Genomic DNA, 26,971 nt, shown 5'->3' with positions numbered 1-26,971 from the left:
CAATACAGTTTCAAAAGATATTAAGCAACTGTTAAAGGGAAAAATAGATAAATGGATCATTTTATTTGGAGACTTAAACACACAATTCTCAGAAATGGAGAGATCAAGCAAAGATAAATAGGTAGATAGAGGGTTTCTATAATACTATATAACTTGTTTGCCAACCAGTGAAGAATATATTAGGTTACAGAGGATGTCCTAATAAATTTCAGAGTCAGCCTTCTCCAAGTCATGCTCCATGATAATAATGAAATAAAATTAGAAGTCAACTTGCAAAAGAATGGGTTAAAATGCTTTTAAAGGAAGAAAAAAAAAATAAAGGAAAAAAAAGATACATCTCCTGTGGTTAAGAAGAGCATAATACAAGAAATAAAGACATAGAAATATAGGACACATTGCTACTTCTCCAAATGTCCAGGGCAGGCTGATATAATAGCAAGAGGGACATTATTGCTAGAAACCCACTGACCAGAAAACAAAGAACAACACGTAACGAGCTCAGATTTCAACTCAAGAAGCTTAAAGAACAACTGATGGTCAAGGAAATGAGGAGAAAGGAAAAGATGACAAAGGTAAACAAAGATGAAATAAGAACTTTAAAAAAAATAGTAATAAAGAAGATTCATTCAGAAAGCAAGGCATTGTTTAAATAGTAAGACTGATATGATGAAGAAACACAGGAGCGAGAATGACCATGTCAAAGGAGAAGAAAGGTCAATGAGCTGTAGTGTTGTATAGAAGGAGATCTCTGGGGGGAGGGTATCCTTCCCTCCCTCAGTCAGCAAGGCTGACCCCCCCCTCCCCTATCCCCTCCCTGCTGTCCCAGCTGCCCAGACTCAGCCCTACAGATGGGATCCAGGCCCTCATATGGCAGGGAAACACCTAGAAAAAACCCATGCCTCAAGAGATCATGAGATATCTTGGGAAACATTATGATTAAAGAGAACAGAAAGAAGAAAAAAACATATTATTAACACTCCTCAAGTGTTGGATCTTTTTGCTAGAGCAGCTGTGTATTTTTGTCCAAAGGGTACAGAAATCAACCTGCCGAAATTTACAGATAATGAATTAACGTCATAGAAAATCCAGTAGGGCCAATAGACCAAGTATTGGAAGTGCTAAGCAAATCTGGAGTTGACTTTATTCCCCTATGCCAGTACTGACCAGCTGGAAAGTACAATAAAAAAAATACGATGTTGTTCGTAATGCCAACCGAACTAGGACACGGGTAGAGACTTGCCTACAGTGATTTCACAAAACTTCTGTGCAGGGAAGTTCAAAACTCTATGAAAAGACTTGAGAAGACAAAAATCCCATTTGTGGTTATGGTGTCAACCAGATTCATGGATGTGAGATTTCACATCACAAAAACAGATATTTTTTTTTTGAAATTAATTGAAAAACCCCATGAAAATATACTCAATTCCCTTAGGACTATTTAAAGAAAATCAGTACATTTATCTTAAAATATAGACTGAGCACATTGGAGCCCACGAATAGCTCAATCAATTCTGAAGAGAAACAGCGAAGAAAGTGCTCGAGCTATGAGGTTTGCATGGAAACAGGATAAAACAGTGCTCGAGCCCCTCTGCTAATTTAATGGAACTCAGCATGGCCTTTGGTACCTCCTTCCCCCCCACCCCCCTCCGGGCTGTGCTAAGCATTAAGGAAACGTGAAGACAAAATCTCACCTGACCTGCCACGCTCTCAGTTTAGCAGAATTGGAATCAGATACATTAGAAAAACAACAAGTATGTAAGACGAGGCAGGATTCCTAAAAATTGCCAAATAGAAGTCTCTTCAAGGTGAGAATGATTCTGTTCTGGAAGGCTTAGAGGGGCCTGTTTCAGCCAAGCCACGTCCAGTGGAGAAGTGGACATGCCGACCACAGCACAGCTTACGAAAAGGGAGAAGGCATGGCATTTTCTAGGAATGTTGATACTAGTGAGCCTGGAGTCCAGGGTTCCTGCAGGAATGGAGCAGGAAAGGGCACGGGAAAATGCAGCCTGTGTCCAACTCATGAGGCTTGGCGCTCCCTCTGAGGAATGCAGAATTGGGGCACTGGTGTAGGAGCGCAATGGAAATCTCTTCTGGGTCCTGTGAATCATGCTGTGGAGGACACGGCCTCCTCTTGTCTTTCTTAAAACTGGCCAGGGCATCAGAGCCACAAAGGGCATGTTTGTAACATGTCACCTCCTCTTCCTTCTTCAACCCGAGTCCCAGGAACAGGTGCAAATTCCCCAGACCTGCTTTGGTTTGGATTTGCCCTAACTTTGCAAGGCAAGGGGGAACCTGGGTTTCTTGAGTTCCTGTGGTGCCCGGGACCCTCTACAAACCTCATATGATGACAACTTCTTGAGCCCCTGGGAGACAGAACTAACCATACTGATTTTATCCCTGAAGAATGCAAAAGTGAAGGGTTTTTGCCCAAGGGCAGGATCTTAGGCCAGGCTTGCCTGGATCCTAGGCCTGGGCTCTTTCTCTTAGACCTTAAGATCCTGGAAGAGTTCCCAGGAGAAGCTGCTTCATAGGGTGGGGAAAACACAGGACGTGGCTTTAAGTTTCAGCTCTGAATGTGGCTCCTCCTTTTCTGTGTGTTCTTTCTCAAGTCACTAGACCTCTCTAAGCCTCAGACTTCCTGTCTCCAGATTGCAAATAATATAAAGACCCCCATGCCAATCAATAAGAGCAATCTATGAGATAATATATTGGAAGTGCCTTGTGGCCCCAAATATGCTAAACAGAGTTATTAATTATCCCAGGAGCCTGTCTTGCCGGGTGTTTCAACAGCTCTGGCCTCAAGATTTGCAGAAAGACTTAAGATTTTATCCAAGAATATATCACCAAGTCACATCCATTCCCCCAAACATCTGTTGGTAAAGAACATGTTTAAGAACTGCTAATGTATTGAAGTATTTTCGTTCTCTCGATTCCAAATACCAAATAATTTCACATGCATCCCAAAGACTGCTGGGAGCAGTTGTAAAAGCTGCTTCTAAATGACTAAACCAGATGGAGAGTTTATTTTTAAATACACTACCATTTGCTAAAACAGATTAGTTTTTGAAATTCCCCAAACACCTAAAGTCTCCAGAATTTTCAAAAACAGAACTCTGCCTTCTGGGCCTACTGGAAGGCATTTTTTTGGTGTCTTCCAGGTCCCACTGAGTATCTCGTCTCTAAGAGGCCTCTGGGGAAATCCCTTCAGGAGCAACTCAAAGTGGGGAAGTTCTGTTTTCAATACCAAGAATTGAAAGATGTTTGGGCTCAGACCTCCTGCCACTGAGATGGTCCCACCGCAGAGGGAGAGATTGAAGAATATCTGCAACAACGGACAAGAAACAAAAGAAAGAGAGGGAAGGGACCAGCCTGTGGGGCCCTGGGTATATCCCCCCATTCCTCTGTTCATTCACTACCTGGACATGCACCATGGAGCATCTGTTCCAGGACAGCTGTGTTGGGTGCTTGTGGCCCTATGACAGCAAGGCACAGCGGCCCCCTGCTCTTCCAGAGCTCACAGTCTTATGAGGGAGAGACTTGGCAGTGGGAATATTTTTTTTTAAGATTTTATTTATTCATGAGAGACACACAGAGAGAGGCAGAGATAGAGGCAGAGGGAGAAGCAGGATCTCTGTGGGGAGGCTGATGTGGGACTCAATCCCAGGACCCCTAGGATCACGACCTGAGCCAAAGGCAGATGCTCAACCACTGAGCCACCCAGGGGCTCCGGGAATAATTATTTACAGGTAGGAAATCGTGGTAAATTCTGTGCAGAGAAGTATAGGCAGCATAAACTGTATAAAGAGGTCTGGTTCTGGGCTAAAAAGTCTAGAAGGATTCCTTGAAGGACAAATAGAGAAGGCAAAGAGGAAGACAGGATAAAAGTGTTCCACACAGAGGGAACTTCCTGTATGAAGCAGAATAGAGCACGGACCCTTCAAGGAACACTGGACGGCTCCTATGGCAGACGGAGGGAGGCAGAGTGACAGGTGATACTGCTTCCTGTTGGGAATGGTGACAATGTGGTCTCAGCATCATATCTGCCCAACATTGTCACTCCTACCCTCCTCCTGGCAGTCGAGGGTTCGGATCCCAGGAAGGCTGGACAATGCTGGAATGTGGTGATATGACCTGAGAATTGCTAGCGGGTCCATGGCATTGGTCTTGACGGCGCTCTATTTTTTCCTTAATTTGGCTGCTTCATAGTCTCATCATTGCTTTCTCTGGTTCCAGTATTGTCCCTCTTAAATGCATCCTCAGCTCAGCTTTAAGACAAGTCTTCCTGAGGGGAAGCCAGTTCCTTACTTGCCTAAAACCCCTCGGATGACACACCAATGTTCACTGCAGCACTATTCACAATAAGGCAGAAATAACCCCAGTGTCAACAGATGAATGTATGAACAAAACGTGGTCTATGAGTGCAATGGAAAGAGGATGGAAATTCTGATTTAAGCTACACTATGGATTAGCCTTTATGAAGACATTATGCTAAGTGGAATAAACCAGACACACACACACACACACACACACACACACATACGCATGTTGTGCATGACTCCACTGCTGTGAGGTACCTAGAATAGGTAAATTCAGAGACAGAGGTAGAACAGAGGTTCTCAGGAGTTGGGGAGCAGGGGAGATGGGGAGTTATTGTGTAATAGGGACAGAGTTTCTGTTTGGGATGATGGAAAGTTCTGGAAATGATTAGCGGTGATGATTGCACCACTTTGTGAATGTGCTTAATGCCACCGAACTGTACACTTAAAAACGGTTAAAATGGGAAACCAAGCCAAACCAGATATAACTCTTCAATGGCTCCCATCACTGAGGTTGAAAGCCAAGGTGCTCGGTGCAGGCCGGCCACTCTCTGTCTCCTACCCTTCATGACTGCTACCATGAAGATCCTGTCCCCCACCGTGTCGTAGGATGGCAGACGTCAGGGAGGAGCCAAGCTGTCCCTTAGTGCCAGAACTCTGCCCGCAGTTAAATGCCTACACAGTCTGCGGCATTTCGCTCAGATGTGCCTTCTCCTGGGAAGTGTTCCTGGACACTCCCTCTTCCCTTGTGCTTAGCTGGGGGCTTTTCTCTGAGCTGCCCTAAGACCCTCTTTTAAATATCTGCTGGAAGTGTTTCTCCTTTGCCCCTCAGTAAACTACAAGTTCACCATGAACTGGGCCATAAATTATTTAGCACGACATTTCCAGCACATACCATGGCATCTGGCACAAACTAGCCACCATAAAATTAGAAGCTAATCAATGACAATAACCATCAGAGCTTATGCTGTGATCAACAGATTATTTCTTCCATAACAGTTACTGTCATGATCAAAATCACTATATCATCATCATCAGTATGATATCACCGCCATCATCATCATCACCATCATCATCACCATCATCATCATCATCATCACAATCATCATCATCTAGCAGGAAGTTCAGATCATCCAGGAGACTTGTGGGTGCTGAGTTCTATTCTTTGCCTTCATTCAACAGTCAGTGACTCAGTTGACCAAGCCTTGGGAACTCCGTGACTCACCCTGTGGCTGCTGACTCAGCTTCCCGCCACTGCTTGATCAGCCACGTGGGTAAGCTCTGGGGTCCCCTGTCTCCCCTCCCACCTCAGGCAAAGGAAACAGCAATGAGGTGGAAGGGGTCAGAGAGAGGAATGAATCACCCAATAGTGCTCCATGAAGAAATGCCACCAGAACTGAATGGCACCCAGGAGACGGAGCACAGGCTGTTGAAGAAACCAGATGACATAAGGGAAGATTTTAAGTTCAAACCCCCAGAAGGTCAGGGAAGCAACACTGGAAAGCAGACGAGAGTTCTCTTGTTCTTTCTCTCCTGTTGCAGGCAGGAATGTCAGGTGCAGCTGGCATCGTGTTGGCTAAACTATGCCCTCATCATTAGCTTACCTTCCGCCAGAAAGCTCCTCATCCTACACTCCATTCCCTTGGGTTTGTCTATTGACAAGAGAGGCCTTCAAGAGTTCAGCCCACTAAACCCTAGCAGGGCAATCTCCCAAAACAGAAACACTTCCCAACCTCGAATATTTGTCACTTTAGAATGATGGACAGTCGTCGGGGAGGCCCTCAGCATCCTGGAATCACACGTACATGGAAACATGGCCATGAGCAAGACACAGCCTCAGAACATAGGATAAAAGAAACCAAGCGATCAAAGCCAACTGGTCTCAAGAGGTAAGTGAGGTGCCCTCACCTCCTCAGTGTCTAAAAAGAGGCTGAGACTGAACAGGCGACTCACCATCAGTATGGCTCTCCGGAACAGTCTGGAGTCAGCAGTCCTGGTGGTTAGAAGGTGGATGCTGGCCACATCAGCTCCGCCACGGTCTGCTGCCAGGGTCACGCGCCGAGGGTCCCCACCGAACACTCCGATGTGGGTCTGCACCCAGGTCAGAGCCGCCAGCTGGTCCAGCAGCCCCCAGTTGCCACTCAACTCACCAGAACCTGCAGAGAGAGGAAAGCCTTTTATTCTTCATGACCCTATAACCTGGAGTTGACTCAGCCCTGTGCTGTCTGGGGTGCCTCTGGGGGACCTGGACTCCTGTCTGTACAGGCCGGGATGGTGGCAACAGCATGGGCTTCACAAGCAGACCCATCCAGCCTTTCCTGAGTCAAACTCGCCCCTGACATGGTCATCCTACGTCTCCGGGCCACAGCTTTCCCACTGTAGGCGAGGGCACTCGCAAGGGCAGCCGCTCACACCAGCGGCAGGGCACGTTCAGACCACCACCTGGCGTGGCACATCAGTGGGGAGGCCCCTCGTCCTGGCCCGCCCTGGTGGCTCTCCATGCCTCTTCTTCCCTGACGAGGACCAGGCCTGGCTGGGCCTCTCCATCTACTTCCCGCTGTCCCTTCTCCAATGATCTTCAGTAGCATTCCGCTGACTTGATCTCTCTATTCTTTTTTCATAGAATTCAGTAAATATTTATTGAAAGCTCAGCACTAGTTTTTAATAAAGTGATTCAGACACATACAAATACACGCACACGCAACGTATACATAGTACAGCAAAAGGATGCTCTTCTCCTCGGCAATGGGGACACTCTGTGCCCACCATGTCCTCTGGCCAGCTTCTGGATCCAGCAGCTCTTCCTTGTCAGTCTACACAGCTAACTACCTTGAAATACCTGGCTTGTTCCGGTCTAAGCTGAGACTTACCCACTTTGCCCCAGGAAATTCCAGCAGACCCCATGCCTTCAACCACCACCCACATGCTGCTCACTGTGGAGTGTCAGGGGCACAGAGCCCTCTCCCAGCACCAGCCCCTCAGGTCTCCAGGAAGCTACCTCATTAAAGGCACTTCAAGAGCACTGAGTCTCAAAGGGAACCGATTCCAAGTCCCCTGAGCATGCAGCCAGCAGCCTTTGCAGAATTTCTTATATTCTCCTTCTAATGCAGCACCCCCCTCCCAGTTTGCTCCTGCACAGCCTCGAAGTCCTCCTTGACACCTGCTGTGCTGCACCCCGACCCCTACTCTTCCCCAAATGCTCCAGACTCTCTCTCCACTGAGCTCCTCAGTGCTTCTCTTTATCCACGAGTTTCTCCCTCCGATGAATTCTCCACGCCACATCCCAAGAGGTATTTTATTTTTCTTAAGATTTTATTTATTTATTTGTGAGAGACACAGAGAGAGGCAGAGACACAGGCAGAGGGCATGAAGCAGGCTCCATGCAGGGAGCCTGATGTGGGACTCGATCCCAGGACCCTGGGATCACACCCTGGGCCGAAGGCAGATGCTCAACCACTGAGCCACCCAGGTGCCCCCCGCCCCCAGAAGTATTTTAAATGCATAATTTTGATCATCTCTCTCTCTCTCCCCCCCACACGCACATGCACACAGTGTCATCCTATCTAAAATCCCTCATCTCATCCCATTAGGACATGATCTCAGTTTTCCCAGTGTTTTCAAGGCTCCATGGGACCAGGGCACTGTCTTTTGGGCCCTATTTCCCTTCCTCCCTTTGTGACTATGCTACAGCCACCCGGCTTGTTACTGGTTGCTCAAACACACCGATCCATCCTCTTCCAAGACATTGCTTGGCACATGTGATCTCTGCCCAGAGCCCTCGGCCTCCCCCTGGCCTTCCTCCTCTTCCTCTTCTGGCCCAGCAGGCCTGCAAGTTTTAACTATGTTGTTAATTCAGAGGCAGCCCTTAGGGAAGTAAAGTTCCCCTTTCAGGGCATTTGTCACCCTGGGTATTGCCTTCCTGGCTAGCCCATGCCCCCCACTAAAACCAGTGGCACATAGCAGGTCCTTAGTAAGTGTCAGGTGAATGAGTGACCATAGTTATGAGTAACAGGATTCAGTGTCCAGCAGGAAACAGTCAATTATACTCCATATTCTCAAACAGAAAAATAGGAAAATCTTGCATCCCAATTCCCCAACCTGCCGTTCACCAGGCTGATGAGAACGCCCACTCAGAATACATAACAGTACAAATTACTCTTCCAGCTGGCAAGACTCTCAGGATTTCTTCAAATGCACTTTGTGTTCTGGGTTTGGTGAAGACATTAGCACAGTCCTCACCGTGGACGTTTCTGGATTGCGTTTCTGTTCTGCTTGTTGGGATGAATGTGTTTGTTTCTGAGGTCTTGGGCAGGGCAGGAAAGCTGGGTGCCAGCTCAGCGGGACCCAGACCTGCACATCTGGGAAGTGACATCCACAGCCTGCATTTCCTGTGACAATGGAGGAGGGTTGAGGGGCGACTGTCCTTGCCTCTGAACTTCCCATATATCAGCTTCCCAAGTAGAGTGCTGATGTTGGGGGGTCTACAGACCCCCAGGAAGTCAGAGGTAAGGGTCCTTCAAGGGCTGCTCTTCAGACAAGTCTGAATTGGACTTCTCCTGGTGCCAGGTGCTGTGGTGTGTTCCGTGGAGAGCAAGACAGGCACAGTGCTGGCCCTCGGGACACACAGCCTCGGCCACGTGCACAGGGGCAGCGAGCCAGCCAGTCTCAAGCAGTCTGCTCCAACCCCCTCCTTCACTGAGGAGGAACCTGAGACTTGAGAGGAATGTTTGCTTCGGTGCAAGCGGCAAATCTAAGGTAAAGTCCAGACCTAGGTCCCAATGCACAGTCGGAACTCTATGTTCCAACACTTCATCCAACTCAATAAACACTGCTTGGAAAATCAATGATGTGCAAGGCATTATGTTATTTTCATTAAAAAAAAAATCTAAGCGCTCCATTTATGGAACCTTCTGTGTTCAAAAGCTCTCTTAACTCCTCCATCCCTACTATGTCAAGTCTAAACATCTTCCTGGCTTTTGCAATCCTCTATGAATGGCCTTGGCCCATCCATCTCAGCATTCTGAGTTTTCTCCACTTTCTAGCACCGGCCCTCACCCAGTCGTCATGGCCACATTTGTCCTCTGCTGCCTGGCTGTGACCGAGCCCCCAAAACCTCCTGGGACCTCCCAGCTCCATCCTGACACACACAGGAGCTGTGCCTTGCCCCTGGGGCATGACACAGGACAGGCGCTCCCTGCTGGCTGCACACAGAGTCCAGCGGGAGACAGATGTGAGCAGGTGTCCACCCCTGTCCACCTCCCCCAGCGGCCCTGCCCTGCCCCACCATTTCCACCATCCTGCCGCTCCGGTCAGAACCACCCCAGCAAACATCCAGCTGTTCCCATTCTCTGACTGGTGCTCGATTGCTCACTCGATGTCTTCAACTATCCCTCTGAAGCTCCCTGGTGCAATTCTGGGCTGACAGCGGTCCCTCACCCGGTCTTGGTGGCCGTCAATAAGAGGCAGCAGGGGAGGTGGCCGAGCACACAGGTTATGGAGTCAGACCAGCTGGGTGCAGCCCTACGAGCACTGTGGGGCCCCGGACAGGTTACTTAATGCAACTTGATTTTCCCTGGTCTGTAAAATGGAAATGATAACCATACTTATCTCTTTGGGTTGTTAGGATGATTTGATTAGTTAATCTTGAAAGGAAACAGAACAGGGCCTGGCACAAAGCACTAGAGAAATTGTTTAGTCTTCCTTGAATAAAATGAAACAGATTTAGGGGATCTGGGCATTATCTCCCAGATGCCCCTTGCGGTGTGTGCCTTGGCTTTGGTAGCAGCAATTGCGCTTGGGGAGGAGCAGCCGCTGAGACAGGACTCTGTGCCTATTCTGGTTGAAGGGTAGCAGACCCTCCCTGAAGGCCTCAGAATACCCCAGGGAAGATGAGGCATGCCTGGCCTTCCATCTGAGTCCCTGGCCAGACCCTCTCCTCTGCCCCGACACTCTACAGCAGGCCTCCGGGCTGACCCACCCACTGCCCTGAGCCTGCCTGCCACATGCCCCTGTTCCCCTCCTTGCACAGCTGTGCCAGAGACAGAATAGTCCCTGTGCCCTGTGCTCCCTGGGCTCTGTCCCCAGGCAGGATCCAGGCTACGGAAATGGCCTCCCCTGGCCCATCACCAACCCCATCACTTTCTTTCCAACTGCTCAGATCACCAGGAACCAGGGCTCCCCTTTCCCCTCCAGGGAACACAAATTTGTCTCATCAGCCACAGGACTGGCATGAGCTTCTGTTTTCATCCCCCCATTCCTTTTGGAAAGATGCCTCTGGAGTCTGGAGCTCTTAGAGGACCACTTCCCTGTGAGCTCCGACAGCAGATGCCACCCACGCAGATCACGGGAGCAAGGGTGCAGAGACTTCTCAGCCAGACACAGCCAATTCCAGGGGCTGTTGCCACCGCTGTGGTCCAGGGGCAGCTCTGTGCCAGCTTCTGGCCACGTGCAGGGTCGGGTCATGACCACGACCCAGCCATGCTCTGAAGGAGCCCCGTCCAGGGAGAGAAAAGGGGCATTAACCCCTGTGAGCCCCTGCTGGGTCCTAGCGAGGTTCCACGGGCCTTCCACATGCTTTCCCCCGTCACTGGCCCACGTGTCTTAGTGTCACCTGAGAGATGCACGGCATGTGAGCGGATGCAGGGAAAGGAACTGCCCAGAGCCCCTCGGGCCCTCAGAGCCTGTTCTGCTTTGATGCAAAACCTGCGTGCCCTGCAGTACAGTGGGCTCTGGCCGGTGCTCAGAGTAGCCTGTCTCTTTCCAGAACTGTGTTCTGAACTGCAGTGTCCAACTGTTGAAAATGGCAAAGGAGGGACACCTGGGTGGCTCAGTGATTGAGCGCCTGCCTTCAGCTTAGGTCATGAACCCGGGGTCCTAGGATCGAGTCCCTCATCAGGCTCCCCTCAGGGAACCCGCTTCTCCCTTGCTTATGTCTCTGCCTCTCTCTATGTGTCTCTCATGAATAAAATAAAATTCAAAAAATCTTTAATAAAAAAATGGAAGAGGAAAAGACGAACAGGTGCAGCGAAACCGTATGACACAATGTTGGACACATGTCATTACACACTTAATGGAAACCATAGAATGTACAACACAAAGAGTGAACCCTCCTGGAAACTGTGGGACTTTAGTCAATAATAACCTATCATTGTTGCCCCGATTGTAACAGAGGTGCCACATCACACACGGTGTCAAGAGTAGGGGAAACTGAGGTGGGGGGGAGTCTATGGGAACCCTCTATACTTTCTGCTCAATTATTCTATAACCTTCAAACCACTCTAAATGGTAAAATCTGTCATATATTTGTTAAATGATAAAGGGGCTGGTGTGCATGTGTCACAAATTTACTGGGGGGTTACAGACTCACACACCCATGACCTTCCCCTTCCTGACCATCCCCCAGGGCCCACATCCTCTGTGCAGCAGCTCTTCTCAGTGGAGCCTTGTCAGGGGATGCGCTGTGGCAGGCCGGTGGGCTCTGCAGTCAGGAGGGCTGTGTTTGCATCCTAGCATCTTGTGTCTCGGTGTCTCCACGGGGATACATTGCTCCCCTCTCCTCGTGGAATTGCAAGGAGGCTCAATTAAGGCTCAATTAAGGGAGGTAAAAGCCCAGGGATGTGGGGGAAGCTAGGAAGCCTTGCAAATAAAGCAAAGAAAAACCATCCCGCTCTGTACACAGAACAATAGGGGATCCGAAGGGCATTTCTAAACATCCAAGGGCACAAGCCACAATATTTTCTCCTTGCTGTTTGACCGACAGGATTTAAGCCCCTGAATGCACTCCTAATCAGGGCATGGAGCTCCTTGGTCTCCCCGAGTGTCGCTGATTCACCTGCAAAACAGCCGCTTGGCACTGGCCTCACCAAGCCACCATGAGAATGAGGTGAGGTGACCCAGGAGAAATGTCTGGGGAAGGCTGGCACTCTTTTTTCTTTTCTTTTTTTTTTTTTTTTTTAAGGCTGACACTCTTGAGGGTAACCTTCCTCCCCTCTCGCTGACAGGTTTGCTCGAAGCACAATGAATGGGCAGCATTTCAGGTTAGGAATGAGAAGGGCTGGAGGTTCTAGAAATTTCCTTTGCCTCTCCTGACACTGCCTCCACCAGCAGCAGAAAGGAGTTTGCCTTCCCCAAAGCACACAAATTCTCAATAAGATTACACACCATGAACCCCCCCCAACCCCTCAGACATGAGTGACATATGGAAATAAGCTCTCCTCTGTCTGGAGAGGCTCTGAGCCAAGGAGTTGGCCATGTCTACGGCAAGCGCCACCTGACCATGTTCTGAGCTTCTCCTGCCTCTCCAGAGACTGGAGCTGCTGACTTACCAAATCATTGTCAGTCCCATGTTGTTGGGAAAGAGAAAAGAAAACTCAGGTAGGGTTGTAGTGCTCCAGCAGCTGACCCTGCTCGCTCCGAAGGAAAATCTGCAATCTGTTTATCATGCACATCTCCCTCATTGGCATCTGGTCGTATTTGGCCTTAACTTGGTGTCTGCTTTACAGTGGTTGTGCAGGCCTAGAATCTTCTTCATGGCAGCCAAGGCCTCATGCCACATAGTGCACGCAGCACTCCAGAGTTTCTGCCCATGCTGGATGCCTACCCACTCATGCACATTCTAGATGAGTCCATCATTCTCACCATGTTACCTTCCACCCGCCCATCCTGACTCAGCAGGTCAGGCACTGGGGTCTTAAGTGAGATCCTCAGAGAACAGAGATGAAGTTGTGTGCCTACCTGGAGGGCCCCCTCCAGGATCTGAAGCCCTTTCAAACACATCCGACCTCACTGGAGCCTCTCACGTAACCGCGGGAGTTGGGTAAAATTATTCCCATTTTATAGAGGAGAAAACTGAGAGTCAGGCATGAAGGGTTTCATCCAAGGTCACAGACAATGAATAGCGGAGCTGGCCCTTGGTTCTGCAGGTTCCCAGACCTGAGTGTCTATAGGCTGTTTGACAAGTGCCCTACCGCTGTCAGGGGCTGGACATGGAAAAAAAAAAAAGCATGCATGGAGCACGATAGGACTCTCCAGGCCTCAATTTTGCCCTGGGCTCTTCTGGCAAAGGTGGAGGATGTGACCAGGGTGACAAACAGTCCTGTGACTGGATAGGGGACAGACTGATGTTCACAAGTGAGGCTGGGATTAAAGAAGAAACGAGAAGCATCACTGATGCAGCCCTCATGCGGGGTCAACTGGCATCCCTATGGGCCCAGGACGGATAATCCATTCCTATCGTTCTCTAGGGCAAGTCAACCCCAGGGGTAAATCCTGGCTCTGCTCTTTCCTGACTATTGATGTTAGCAAGTGTCTAACCTTCTGAGGTCTCAGTATACACACACACACACACACACACATACACACACACTATAAGATAAAACACATCATGTACTCAGAACAGCTTCAGCCCCCAGTAAGATCGATCAACAGCAACTATTACTCTCACACATGGGGGTCGACATCGCTGGAGGGTCTCTTGGGCATGCGGGACATCCCACCGAGTGCCCTGTTGGGCTCGAGGAGGACTTGGGGCCATGAAAGCATGGGGCTTAGGAAAAAGGGGTTGAACACAGAGACCCTCAGCTCCAAGAGTCCACAATCCCCAATCATGCCAGCAACTCACCAGAACTCAGGAAGCCGAAGATGCCCACTCGGTAGCCAGCAGTGACAACAATGAGGTTGCCAATGGCAGCCAGGTAGGAACCATCGATGGCCAGCGGTCCTTCACTGCCCCTGCCCTCTAGGGTATTGTGGAAGAACACGAGCACAGATGCATTGGGGGCCTGTGGCAAGTGGAGAAAGATGAGGCTGAGGGTTGGCCCCTTCTCACCCACCAGAGCACCTTTCCCAAGAAGGTGCCAGATTCTTAGCCCACCCACGACTCCCTGTCAGGTCTGCCATGTAGGCACACCCTGGCCCATTTACAGGCTGAACCGTGTCCTCCTCAAATTGAATCCCTGACTCGATGACCCCAGAATGTGATTGTAGTTGAAGAAGGTCCTATAAGGAGGTGACTAAGCCTGTGGGCCCTAATCCAATATGACGTATCTTCAGAAGAAGGGGAAATTTAGACGGAGACCCATGCAGAGAGGATATCATATGGGGACAGAGGGAGGAAAAGATGACCATCCATGGGCCAAGGAGAGCAGCCTCAGAAGAAGCCAACCCTGATGACCCCTGGATCTTGGGCCTCTGGTCTTCAGAATCTTGAAAAATTATATTTCAGTTGTTTGTACCTCCCAGTCAGTGGTGCTCTATTAGAGCAGACCTAGCACATGAACAAGCCTGATGTCACAGGTAAGGAAGTTGAGGGGGAGAAGGTGGATGATCATCGCATACCTGTGATGCTGGATTAAGGTCTGGCTCCCAACTGGGTGCTGTGCTCACATTGCAAAGTGCACAGGTGGCAGAAATGGGAGCCCAGTGCAGACCTGGAGCCCGTCACTTGGAGATACGTGGTCCTCCAACACCCCAGTTCTGGCCTTAGTTTATTCTGGAAGACTGTCTGGGTCCTCCTTGGTGAGTCCTTTCATTTTGGCCACATGCCTGAGACCCCACCTTGGCAACACAGAGCTACCTTTTATTGTGCATGGAATGAGAGCAAAGTGCCATGCTCAGCATTCACGTGTGTTACCCATTCGGTCCTCAACCAGATCCAAGAGCTAGGCCTATTATTATCATTCCCACTTTACAGATGAGGAAGCCAGGTCCTGGCGGTCTGGAATAGCCTGTCTACAACCACACAGCTAGGACGTGGCAAAGCAGACTTGAAACCCAAGCTGACCCTTTTATAAGAATATAATTAGAACGCACTGTTAGAATATAATGTTCCATCTGGGGGCTCAACACTGACTCCAGGCCGTGACGTATGCAGCGCCCCAGGTGTGTCTTGCTCACTCAGTCCTGTCTGGGCTGTGACAGGTCCATCCATGTGCCATGGGCTCCGACACGCATGCCTTCCTCACCAACAGCAAACACTGGCTGAGGACCCACCCTGATGGATGCTGTGCCAAGTGTGCTCACCTTGGATGTCTCACTAGAGCTTCCACCCCACAGTTAGATGGTCTAATGGCTGTAAGCCCTTCTGTTCCACAGACGTGAACACAGGAGCTCAGAGTGGTGAAAAACATTTTAAAACATGTACAAAGAGGAAGGCACCTTCCCACAGTTCCATCCTCAGCCTCCCTCCCAGCACACTCTCCTAGGCTCTTTCGTCTGTGACACTGGGTCTCTTAGGTTAGAGACGAGTAGCTCTATATCACCAGGATGGGTTTCAGGCATGTGGGCAAACTGAAGGGACTCACCAAGGAGGAAACAGACCATCATCCAGAATAAACTAGAGGCCAGAACTAGGGTGTTGGAAGACTGACTAGCTCCAAGCGATGGGCTCCAGGTCTCCCATCACTTCCAGGTGGAGTGCCCCTCATTTCATGAGGTGTCCCTCTGTCCTACTCATGGTCATTCTTCTGGCCCCCACCAGCCATCTATTGACTCATTGGTTTCTGCAGTGTTTTATGTAACTCTTACAAGAACTTTATGAACTAGATGCTATTTCTCTCCCACTTTCAGAACCAGTAAGTGAAGCACAGACGACATGATTACCTTCTCCAGACCAGAGAGGCAGTGGTCAGTGACAGACCAGTTTGGTAAGCAGACCTTAATCCAACATGGTAGGTATAGGGTGACCAGTGCTGGGCAGAGGGGACTCATGGTCTCCCTCACTCTAGGCTCCATGCTCATAGTAGTACCATCTATGAGAGCCTTCAGATCTAGGGGGGGGCCTTGAGACCCAGCTCAATCAGACCAGCTTGCTGAGGTCAAATGTTCAAAGTGCAGTGGATTCTCACTGATGTTGGCTAGGGGACCAGGAAGCTGTGGCATGGTCCTGGTACCATAACCTCTATTGACACCAGGCTGGCATCCTTACAAACTCGTGTTTCCTAAAACTCATCACTTCCTTTTTCTCTCGTGCCCTCTGACCCTTTCCTGCCAAACAAGAAACTCAAACATGGAACATGAAGATCATAGCTGCTACTTAGGCAGATTCAGCCTTCAAAACAGGGCATAATCTTTCAGGGTTACAGCCCCAAAGCTCACCCTCTAGAACAGCCCCCAAATAAGAGTCCATGTGGAAACACCCCCAGGGGTCTCTCTGAGGGTCTTTCAAGGACAACGGTTGGTCTCCACATTGACAGATGGGCTGCCATCAGGCTCTGCCCCCCCCAGCTGGGATTCTGTCACCCTCTCAGAGACCTTGAATCACTGCCCCTCACCCACCACTGGCCTCACAATTCCCTTCTCCTGCCTTGTTCAAGCGGCAACCCCCAACCACCACCCAACACCTCCTCTCACTGCATCCCCACCTTTGGATTTCTCCTCAGGGTCTCATCAACATCACAGTTGTTCAGGACTTGATTGTGTCTCTGTTTCTGCTCTGTCCCCTAAAAATATAACTCCCTGGGCACAGCAAGTCTGTTTGCTTCACCTCTCTGTCCCATCTGGGGCAGCACACCCCAACACAAGCCCTTTATGAATATTGCTTAGAGAACTGAAGCAGGATAAGTGTGCCCTATTGGGGAGGCCTGAGGATGTGGGGAGGTTGAGGGAGGGCAGGTAGAAACCAGGAGGACCCTCCGCTTACTCTTGGCCCCTGAGGCTTTCACAAGGTCAAGAACCAGTGAAGACAGTGCTGGGGGAGCAAAAGCTAAGCAGGCCATGGAGGAGAGGAGTGATTCGGCAGCTCTCGGGACAGGTGCAGTTTTCTAACAGGGCAGTTTGCAGGGCAGACGATCAAGGGCTTCAGAACTTACCACGTTCTGAGGGACAAACACATTAAGATATAAGCAGTCTTCATCGACCCCAGGAGACTCGAGCGTTCTAGTGCCTGGCTGCCAGCAGCTGGCCCTGGGGATACAGACTCATGACTTCTGGGGCAACCATCAAGGATGCATGCCTCATCCTCCCCTCTTGCCCACCACCCAATGCCCAGGACCCACTGCCCCATCCAAAGGCCCAGTGGCCCAATAGCTCTGCAGCTATTAGCAGCTTTGGGCAATGGGTAGAGGGAGTGGTGAGGACGTGGAAGGAAAGGCAGGATGCCCCCCACCCTCTCTGCCACAGGCCATGGAGGAACTCTTCCAGGGATAAGGTGCTAACTCAAGACAGAGAAGGGGAAGGTGCATGTTGCTGGGGAACTTGACCCTTCCTTGCTCCACATGTACAGCCCCACTGCTGCCTGTGGAGTCAGACCTGCTTTCTGCATCAGTACAGAGTCCAGGTGTGCCAGGCAGAGTGTGTCCGGGCACAAGAGCTGAGACCACATCACCACAACTGGGACACGCCCAGTGGCAGCATGATGGTACCTGCCCCAGGGGTGACTTTACATGTTCCCCGAGCCTCGTTTGTGCTAGACTCTGAGAAGGCAAGTTCTTTAACTGTGCTGCACTCAGAGCCCCACCTGTCACATGGCTCTGCCCCACATGCTAAAGCACTCTGATTAGGGCACGTTTATTCCTCTAGTGTCTCCATGCTGGAGACCTACAGTGGCTTTCTTAACTTTCTCATCACTGCCTGCATTCAAGACTCTGATGCCCCTTGCTTGGAGTATTGAAGAGCTCCCAGGCCTTCACTCTTTCTGGTCCCGGGCTGTGGACCTGCCTACCAGTCAATCATGGGTGGCGAGGGACAGCGCAGGTGCAGCTGCCTCAGGAGCCAGAGGGGTCTGTCAAAGCTGGGAAGGGGAGAGATTGGAGAATGATGCCCTTTCCCTGGGTACTGTGAACACACACTGGTCAGAAAAATGGTAAAATCTCCAAAGTGTCAATTGTTTAAAGTGGTGTATGCCATGGGAGGGGAAAGTGAAATGGAACATGGTTGATGAGGGAGGAAGATAGAATTTGAATGTTTTTCCTTCTTTTTATTTTTTTATTTTTTTAATTTTTATTTATTTATGATAGTCACAGAGAGAGAGAGAGAGAGAGAGAGAGAGAGAGGCAGAGACACAGGCAGAGGGAGAAGCAGGCTCCATGCACCGGGAGCCCGACGTGGGATTCGATCCCGGGTCTCCAGGATCATGCCCTGGGCCAAAGGCAGGCGCCAAACTGCTGCGCCACCCAGGGATCCCTGTTTTTCCTTCTTTTTAAAGGCTCCTTTTAATATTGTTCCTTTGTGGGGGGGGGGGCAAAGTCCTTTTAAAATGTTTTTCTGGGGTGCCTGGGTGGCTCAGTCAGTGAAGTGTCTGCCTTCAGCTCGGGTCATGATCCCAGAGTCCTAGGATCTAGTCCTGCATCCAGCTCCCTGTTCAGCGGGGATCTGCTTCTCCTTCTCCCTCTGCTCCTCCTCCACCTTGCTCATGCTCTCTTGCTTACTTGCTGTTTCAAATAAATAAATAAAGCCTTTAAAAAAAGTAAATAAATACAATGTTTTCCATTAGCTCAGGTGCCTTTCTCTGTCTGCTGTATTTCTCAGCCCCATCAAAGTCAGCTGTGGCCAGGAGGCTGACTTCCAGCTACTGTCAAACCGGTGCATGTCACATAGGCACCCAAGCTACCTGCAGCCATGGCCCATAGAGGTCTCCCATGTAGACCCTTCCAAAGTGTCTCTTTCCTGGATTCAAAGTCAAGGAATGTTCATGCTGAAGAAGGAGGAGCCTACAGAGCCTGGGTCCCCGAATCACCGCATGGAGCAGAAACACATCGACGCCTCTATCACTAAATGCACTTTATAGGGGCAAGGTAATGATATTCGGAGGGGTTCATCTGTTAGAGCACTTAATGCCACCTTAAGCAATTTGCTGCCCACCCCCACTCGCTACTCACACTGAAACTCACTGCCCTGCTACCAAGTCTCACTCTGACAGATTCGAATGGGAGAGGAATTCTCTGGGCATTCACTAATATGATTCACTAGATCCTCACCGTGGCTTGGTGGCATCCCAGGACCCTGTCCAGTTCAAGGGCTCTGGCGCCCGGAAGCGGCTCTCTGCCAGGGGTGGGGTGGCATATGGAACTCCCAGGAACTGATCCACTTGCTTCCACGAGGTGCCCACCTGGATGGCCTGGGACCTGCCCAGCAGCTGGCCATGGGGCGTGATGGTCACAGAAGGTACAGATGTCCCAAAGCTGAGCAGAGGGATGTCTGTGGGGAAGGGGTCCACAGGGGAGAGGGGAACAGACAACAGTGGGTACTCTGTTCAAACAAAACACTGCTTTCTGCACCTTAAAAACATCAGTAGTTCATTCAGACCCCAGAAACCCAAGTCGAGCCAGATTACTTTTCAATGTGAAGAAACAATTAATAGCAAATACAGCTGATGTTTAGCAGGCACTGAATGTCCACAGAGCATGGCACTAATCCCTTCTGTACGTGTGCTGCCTCACTGATTTCTTCCCAGCTACAGGCTAGGCAGGGCCTAACCCAGGCCTGGGACCCCTTACTCATCACTCGGGGGCCAGATGTGAGCTTCATTCAAAAGTACTTGGACGTTTAAAACCACAGAGGAGCACAGAAAGTGCGATGCTCAGCCAATGCCCCCGGAGGGTCTGGAGTCAGGCCCCACCATCAAACACATTGCTAACTTCTGGCTACTGATAAGGTAAGGTATGAATCATTCATACTAACAGAGATGAATATGATTTCTTCAGTCACTTGAGGTCAGATTTTGCACCAAATAAGTGTGCTGCAAACTCACAAAAAATTTTTTTTTCAAAGTCTTAAAACTCTGGGATTCCCGAATTGCAGTGGAAGAGCTGTGAGCCTGTGCTTGTGTATCGCTGGTAAGAAAACAGATTTAAGGGCCAAGGGTGAGTAGCCGCCAGGACTTCCAAGTGTCAGATTCAAAAGGTTTCTGTACCCCGACTGAGGCCATGGCCTATTCACATGGGTCAAGGGCCAGCTTGGAGCCCCTGACCCTCCCCCCTCAATGCCCTCCCTCTTTTTCTTCACACCCCACCTGGTTCCATCTAGCCTGTTAAGCCAAAGCTTGCAAAGCTTGTGCCACCTGCCAGCCTGCCTGGGCTGTTCTGCCTCCAAAACCTCCCATCCCATCCTTGTAATGCTAATCACCACATGCATCAGGCTCTCTCTCTCTCTCTCTCTCTCTCTCTCTCTCTGCAGTTGCAGTTTCTTATCTCCTGGATCACATTTTCTTCCATTCAGTGATTGAGTCAATCAACTGTTGTTGGGACCCTGGCTCCATGCCAGGTACCATTTTCAGGGATTTGGAACTGGCCTACGTCTGATTGCCCACAGTGTTCAGGGCCCTGCACAAAGGAAACACTGAATGCTGGTGAAGAGATGTTCTCTCTCTTTCTCAAGCTTGCTCTCTCTCTCTCTCTGCCTGTGTGTGTGTGGGGGGGGTGGCACCTACCATTTCCTGCAGGTGTGTTTGGTTTGCTCGGCTCCACTGTTGGCTGCAAGAGCTCTGCCACTTGCTCTGCAGCTCTGTGTACATCTCCTATGCACATGAGCACAAACCAGGAGTACAGGAGAAAAGGCAGATGGACACGCAGAAGTCCACCCATTCCTCAAATTTGGTGCAATGCAGTGGTTCAACTGGAGGTGATTCTGATCCCAGGGGACATTTGATAATGTCCGGAGACAGTTTTGGTTGTCATCAGGGTTGCAAGAGATGCTAGCTACTGACATCTAGTGAGTAGAGGCCAGGTATGCTGCTAAACATCCCACAATAAAGAGCACAGGCCTCACAGCAAAGAAGCATCTGGCCCTGGATGTCAACAGTGTGAGGCCTGAGTACGCTGGGGATGGTGTGGGCTTAGGACTCCCAGACCACTGAGGAGCATCATGGGGAGGAACCAATGCACAATCCCGGGAGGCAAGCAGGCCTGTGTTTTACCTTATGCCCCAGCTACTTTGGGGGAAACTTCCTAATTCTTCAGATGCTTAATTTCCTCCTATGAAACAGGAAGGGTAGCAGGCCCTACAGCACAGACATGTTGGGGCTAAATACAGGGTACCTGTGATGCTCCAAGCCCAGTGCCTACACGTGGTAGGGGCTCAACATGTGAGTGAATGAATGAATGAATGGAAGGGAGGGAGGAAGGGAGAGATACAGGGAAGGTTCAGAAATGAAGAAAAAGAAAAAAAGAAAAAAAGAAAAAAAGAAAAAAAAAGAAAAGAAAAGAAAAGAAAAAAAGAAAAGGAAAGAAAGAAAAGAAAGAAGGAAGGAAGGAAGGAAGGAAGGAAGGAAGGAAGGAAGGAAGGAAGGAAGGAAGGAAGGGAGAGAGAAAGGAAAGAAGGAAGGTTGGAAATAGTGAAGAAAACTCTCTGTTGCAAAAAAACCTGCAGTGCTAGTTAGAACCCAGCATGGAAGGAAAGAGTCGCATGTTCTAATCTGGCCTCAGTCACAAGTCACAGCTGATCTCAGCCCACAGTTCCTTCTCACAAGATTTCCTGCTTCAGTAGTAAATCACAGGACCTCGGGCAAGTAAGTATTCAGGACCGCGGGTGCTAAAGGGCCAGAACCTTCAGACTCTGTCCCTCTGCTCCACAGGGAAAGGAGCCACATTTCGTGAACATGGCACCCTCTGAAAGAGGGAGCAAAGACGCAAAAATTACAAATGCTAAAGAATTTTGAAGGAATGCAAGCCTGCTTTCCCACGGACAGTGGTGTTTGGTGTTCAGCCCTCCCTCCAGAGGCTGCCCAACGAATCCCAGACTGAATGAGATCCAACACGGGGAAAATGTGCAGTCCTCCCTTTTGAAATGTTTTCCAGAAAATCATGGGTTTGCCCTACATTTAGGCCACATGACTACATAAGTGAAGGAAATGATCAGTAGCCATGTGTGTACACAAGATGCAGACCGTGTCCATGCACCTACACATGGGCACACATCTTCAGTCGGAGGCAAGCTTTTCACACTGACCTGGAGTTCCACAGAACTAAGAGAGAAACAGTTTATTTCTTTTGTTTTTAATGGAAACTAAACCCCAAGGCCAGGCATCTGTCCTCAGCAGGATTACCATGCAGATCAGCTACACGATGGGGGCAATGTCCTACTGAAATCCAACTTGACCAAATAATATAAATGTCTACATCAAGATGAGACTTGGGATTGTAGGCCAGAGACCACAGCATACAGGAATCAAAGCATCCCCAGTCCTGGGGAGCACTCTTACGGTCTAAAGGCTGAGGTGGAGGAGGGGGCACAAGAGAAGGATACCACTGGATCAAGATAGGCCTGGGGATACCTGCACTCTAAGGCCAGTGGGACCAAATCCAACTGCTCCCTGGTTTTGTGAATAAAATGTTATTGGCACCCAACCATACCCACTGATTTTTGTATCTTCTGTGGTTGCTTCCTTGCCAGAGTGGCAAAAATGAGCAGTTGTAACTGATACATAGAGTCTAAAATATTTATTTGGCCCTTTACAGAGAAAGGGCCCACCTCTTGTGTTCTAGAAGATAAGATGGCTGAAGTAGGCAACATTTCAAAATTCACTAATTTCATCTCCTAAGCATGTCTAACAGGGGAACGGCTTCCCCCAGTCCTCCAGCTCTCAGGCCCCAAATTATACGGGTTGTACCGGTTTCACTTAGTGATGGATTTCTATTTTGTTCTCCTCTGGCTGGTTTCATTCCTGTCTCCCCGGCACCTAACACAACATCTGAAACATAACAACGCCTTCCTGAATGTGGTCAAATAAAACGGATCCGAGAGCAGCTGCCCTCTCCACGGTGACCATGATATTGTAGTTAGATGATGTGGTTTTGTGCAAGTGGATTGCATCTAGAGATAGGAGACCTGCCTCCAAGCTCCCATTCTGTCATCATTGGCTGGGCAAAATCAAAGAAGTAACTTCTCTGGGCCAGAGTCTCTCAATCTCTAAGCTGGGGATAAAACCCTCCTTATGTGGCTACCTCACAGGACTGGAGGGAGGACCAATTGAGATAAGGTAGGGGACAGAATTTTCTAAACTAAAATGGTAATAAAAAATAGCCTATTTAATTATTTTACTAAGAAACTCAAAGGTTCAAATGGCTTCCATAACTCAAATAAATGAATAAAAGTGGCATAGAGAAGCTCTAGCTTAGAAGTAGGGTTTTCACCTTCCTTTAGTCACTCTCAAATGAATGTCACCTAACCCAAGAGAACTTTGGCCGATTTTTCCTTAAGAACCTCAAAAGCCACTGCCCGCAAGTCACCACACACTTGGATAGTCCCTTCCAGCTATATCCAGGCTCTCTGGAAGAGCCTCAGAGGCATAGGCTGGGACTCACTCAGCTTCCGGTAGATGTGGGTGGCCTCCTCGCGGAGCAGAAGTTGGCAGTTCTGGGCCTGCAGGCTATGTGTGCAGATCTGGGCATCGGCATAGAATACACACCTCACGGCACCAGGTTGGGCTCGCAGAGTGGTAACAAGGCAGGCCTGGTGACGGGAACATTCTACAGAGTAAGAGAACAACAATGAGGCTTGGGCTTCAGAGAAGGCACCTTAGCCATGCATCCATCCAGTCATGCATCTTTGAATCCAGGCATCATCTATTCATCCACCAGCTCACCCATTCATCTAGTCATGCATCTATAAATCCTGCAACTATCAATCTATCCAACTAATCATGTATCTGTGCATTCATCCCTCTATTCACCCATGCATGCAAGCATCCATGTCTCCATCCATCCATCCATCCATCCATCCATCCATCCATCCATCCATCCATTTCTCCATGCATCCATGCATCCATGTCTCCATCCATCCATCCATCCATCCATCCATCCAACTATCCATCTCTCCATGCATCCACACATCCATCTATCTATGCATCCATCCATCTATCCAACCATGAGTCCATCTATACATCCACACATTCATCCAGCCATGCATACATGCATTCATCCATGCAATCACTTACTTATTCATCAGAACACCTACTATACATCCCTGACACTGCCAGGAGCTGGGACTAGAATTGTGTTTGGAGAGAACCTAACTCTCCCATCAATCTATTTTCCACACAAAAGTCAAGCTTTTGAGAGTTTAATTCACAAATATGCTCTTGTCGTGCCCTTGTTTGAAGCAACTTCATGCCTTCTCATTGGCCTTGGATTAAGTCATACCCGACAAGGCTCTCCATGTTCCAGCCCTTGCCTTCTTCTTTAGCCTCAGCTCCCTTTCTAGCTCCCCTATTATATCCACTATTTTCCACCAGGGATTATGTCCTTTCCCAGGTGTACCAGGTCCTGCACTAGATAATTTAAATTATTCAAAGCATTCAGGATTTTTGGTTCTAAGAACAGCTGTGAAGATGGTGTTGACTCATTCACTTGGGAAAGCTATGAACTTGGTAATGGCCTTATTCATAGCCCACTCTGTGCTATGGCAGTACTCAGAGTTGTACAGTGCACAACCTATACATCTATACGTGGCCCTTTCTATAATATGTGCATATTGCTATCCAACCTTGAAGGTGAAATGATTCATGGACTTAAAGAATTGGAGGAGTACAAATGTTATCCAATCTCAAGCTCTTGCAGAAGTTAAAATCTTTGTAGAACACCTCTAACAAATCATTATCTAACTTTTAAACTTTTAAACTTTTTTTAAATACCAGTAACCGGAAACCCGCTAAAAGAAATACACCTCTGTGGACAGTTTTGCATATTAGAAGCTTCTTTATATTGCATTGAAAAATGTCTCTTGAAATTTGAGTTTTACCCATAAGCCTTAGCTTTGCCCCAAGAGCCTGGCCAGGACAACTATATTTCTTCCTCGCCATGATGGCCCATCTATAATATAAGTCATAGTTTCTGCTCATCTCTTCTGTCTCAGACTAGCCCCTTAGATCCTTCCTCTCATCGTCTTCTGATCTGGCTCAATGTTGCTCATTTTCCAGCCGGCTTAGCCCATTGGAGACCTTGACTATGGGCTGTTCCTGCAGGAGGATGAGGAGAGTGCAGAGAAGGACCCACCCAGGGTCTCCCTTCTCTGGCACTCCAGGTCATCTTGGGGTCTCCCAGGTGTTTCTGAGATTAGGATCCTGAGTAGCACTGTGTGAGGCCCCATCCCAATGCAACCACCCTACCCGGGTCTGGGGAGCGGTGGGAAACTTCCCTTACCCAGCAGACAGAAGTCTCTAGCATCAGAGAAGTCATTGGTGGTGGCAGTGCTGACGTGAGCAACATCAAAGTTCCTGATGGACGAGTCAATAACTACAGCAGAGGGAGCCAGGGACTGCCAGGAGCCCAGAGTGACTAGGAGAGAGAGCAGGGGACATTAGTCGCACACAGCCTCCACCTGTGTTCTGATGATGAAGACAAGGGGGTGCCACCTGGTGCCTTCAGAAAGCAGCACCAGGGCATCCTCCTTGCAGCCTCCATTCTCATGTGACCTCATCCTTGAAACAGTTTCCCATTTTACAGTGATTTATCAAGAGTTTTTATGAGCCATGTTCTGTGCTCAAGCCTACAGATAGGTAAAAAACCTACAGAAAGGTAAAAAACAAAGGATAACAAAAGCATGGCTGTTTCTCTCAAGGAACTCACAGAACTCAAAAGACTAAAAAAAAAAAAATGGCAAGGCGAGCATCATAATGCAGGCGTTACATGGCAATCATCAGAATGAAGGTAAGGGACAGTGATAATCAGATGTGTCAGGGTTGTTGTGTGATGCTGTGTGGAGTGCTTCCCACACACCAGAATCCTCCCCAAGCCTCAGATGGAGAAAAGACCACTGTCCTCCATAGCGGAGCTGTGGTGTGCTGTCCGGGCCTCCTTTCAGGACCCAGCCTCTCATTTCCCCAGTGTCGGGAAGCTCGTGTCTGGAGGCTCCCAGCCAAGTCCCCTCCAGGAACTGCCTGTGGTCTTGGCGAGATGCTTCCCCTCCCAGGGTCAGTGTGTGTCTTGAAACTAGTCCATGTGGGTATGCGAAGGCCGAGCCACCTGCCTCAAGACGGGACAACGGTGCAGGGCCAGCGCCGCTTCAGAGCTCGCCATGGGATCCACGGGGCCGTGTGGTTTGCTGGGCCTGGAAGTCCTACCTCTCCCCCTGCTCATTCCCACCCCCGCACTTCCTTACAGGGGCCACTCCCATGAGCCCCCCACGCATGAAACTTCCTGCATGCAAATTTCCATCACTGAGCTTGTTTCCAGGAAAACGGCAGCTAAGACATCCTCTTTAAAGATGAATGAGATGAAGCACAGAGAGGTTAACTGGGCTTGCCACAGCCCCCTACCCGTCCCCCAAGAGTGCCATTCTTTGGGGGCGAAGCAACCATGAAACTTGGTCCTTGCATGCACCCAGCCCATGCCCTCCTGGCTCAGTGGGGTTGCTCCCACAATCTATACATCTGGTCCACCAACAGGGTGGGACGTCCAGGTGCTGCTGCCTGACAGATAGCTTGGCACAGGTACAGAGTCCTGCCAGAGCACCAGCGCCCCTGTGAGGACAGAGGTATCCTGAACAGGGACCTGGAGCTTCTACTCTGAGGAGGGACCATGGGTGGAGGTGGACGGGCACATCCTCTGTCCACAGAGAGCATGAAAGGGGGCAAAACGCTGCCTCCCGTCATAGGCCTGTGTGATCACCCAGAGTGCTGGTCCTGGCACCTTCATGATCTGTTCAGTGGGTGCATCCTTAGAGTTACTGGAGAAAAATCTAGGTATTTACTTACTCTTTCTTTCTTTCTTTCTTTCTTTCTTTCT

General features: G+C 49.4%; 1 protein-coding gene across 2 annotated transcripts in view; it reads right to left on the bottom strand.

Annotated features, from left to right (window-relative positions):
- Positions 1 to 26,971, bottom strand: part of TG (thyroglobulin) — a 249,030-nt gene that overhangs the window by 96,281 nt on the left and 125,778 nt on the right. For both annotated transcript variants that reach the window (XM_077847310.1, XM_077847311.1), the window contains 6 exons: positions 25,388 to 25,522; positions 23,552 to 23,716; positions 19,229 to 19,448; positions 17,123 to 17,216; positions 13,936 to 14,095; positions 6,270 to 6,472 (listed from right to left, as the gene is read on the bottom strand). In XM_077847310.1, the coding sequence (XP_077703436.1) occupies positions 6,270 to 6,472; positions 13,936 to 14,095; positions 17,123 to 17,216; positions 19,229 to 19,448; positions 23,552 to 23,716; positions 25,388 to 25,522 (977 nt within the window). The remainder of the gene's footprint in view (positions 1 to 6,269; positions 6,473 to 13,935; positions 14,096 to 17,122; positions 17,217 to 19,228; positions 19,449 to 23,551; positions 23,717 to 25,387; positions 25,523 to 26,971) is intronic.

The sequence above is a fragment of the Canis aureus genome, chromosome 14, assembly GCF_053574225.1.
Source record: "Canis aureus isolate CA01 chromosome 14, VMU_Caureus_v.1.0, whole genome shotgun sequence".
Lineage (NCBI taxonomy): Eukaryota > Metazoa > Chordata > Mammalia > Carnivora > Canidae > Canis > Canis aureus.
This window is presented reverse-complemented; position numbering and strand designations above follow the sequence as displayed.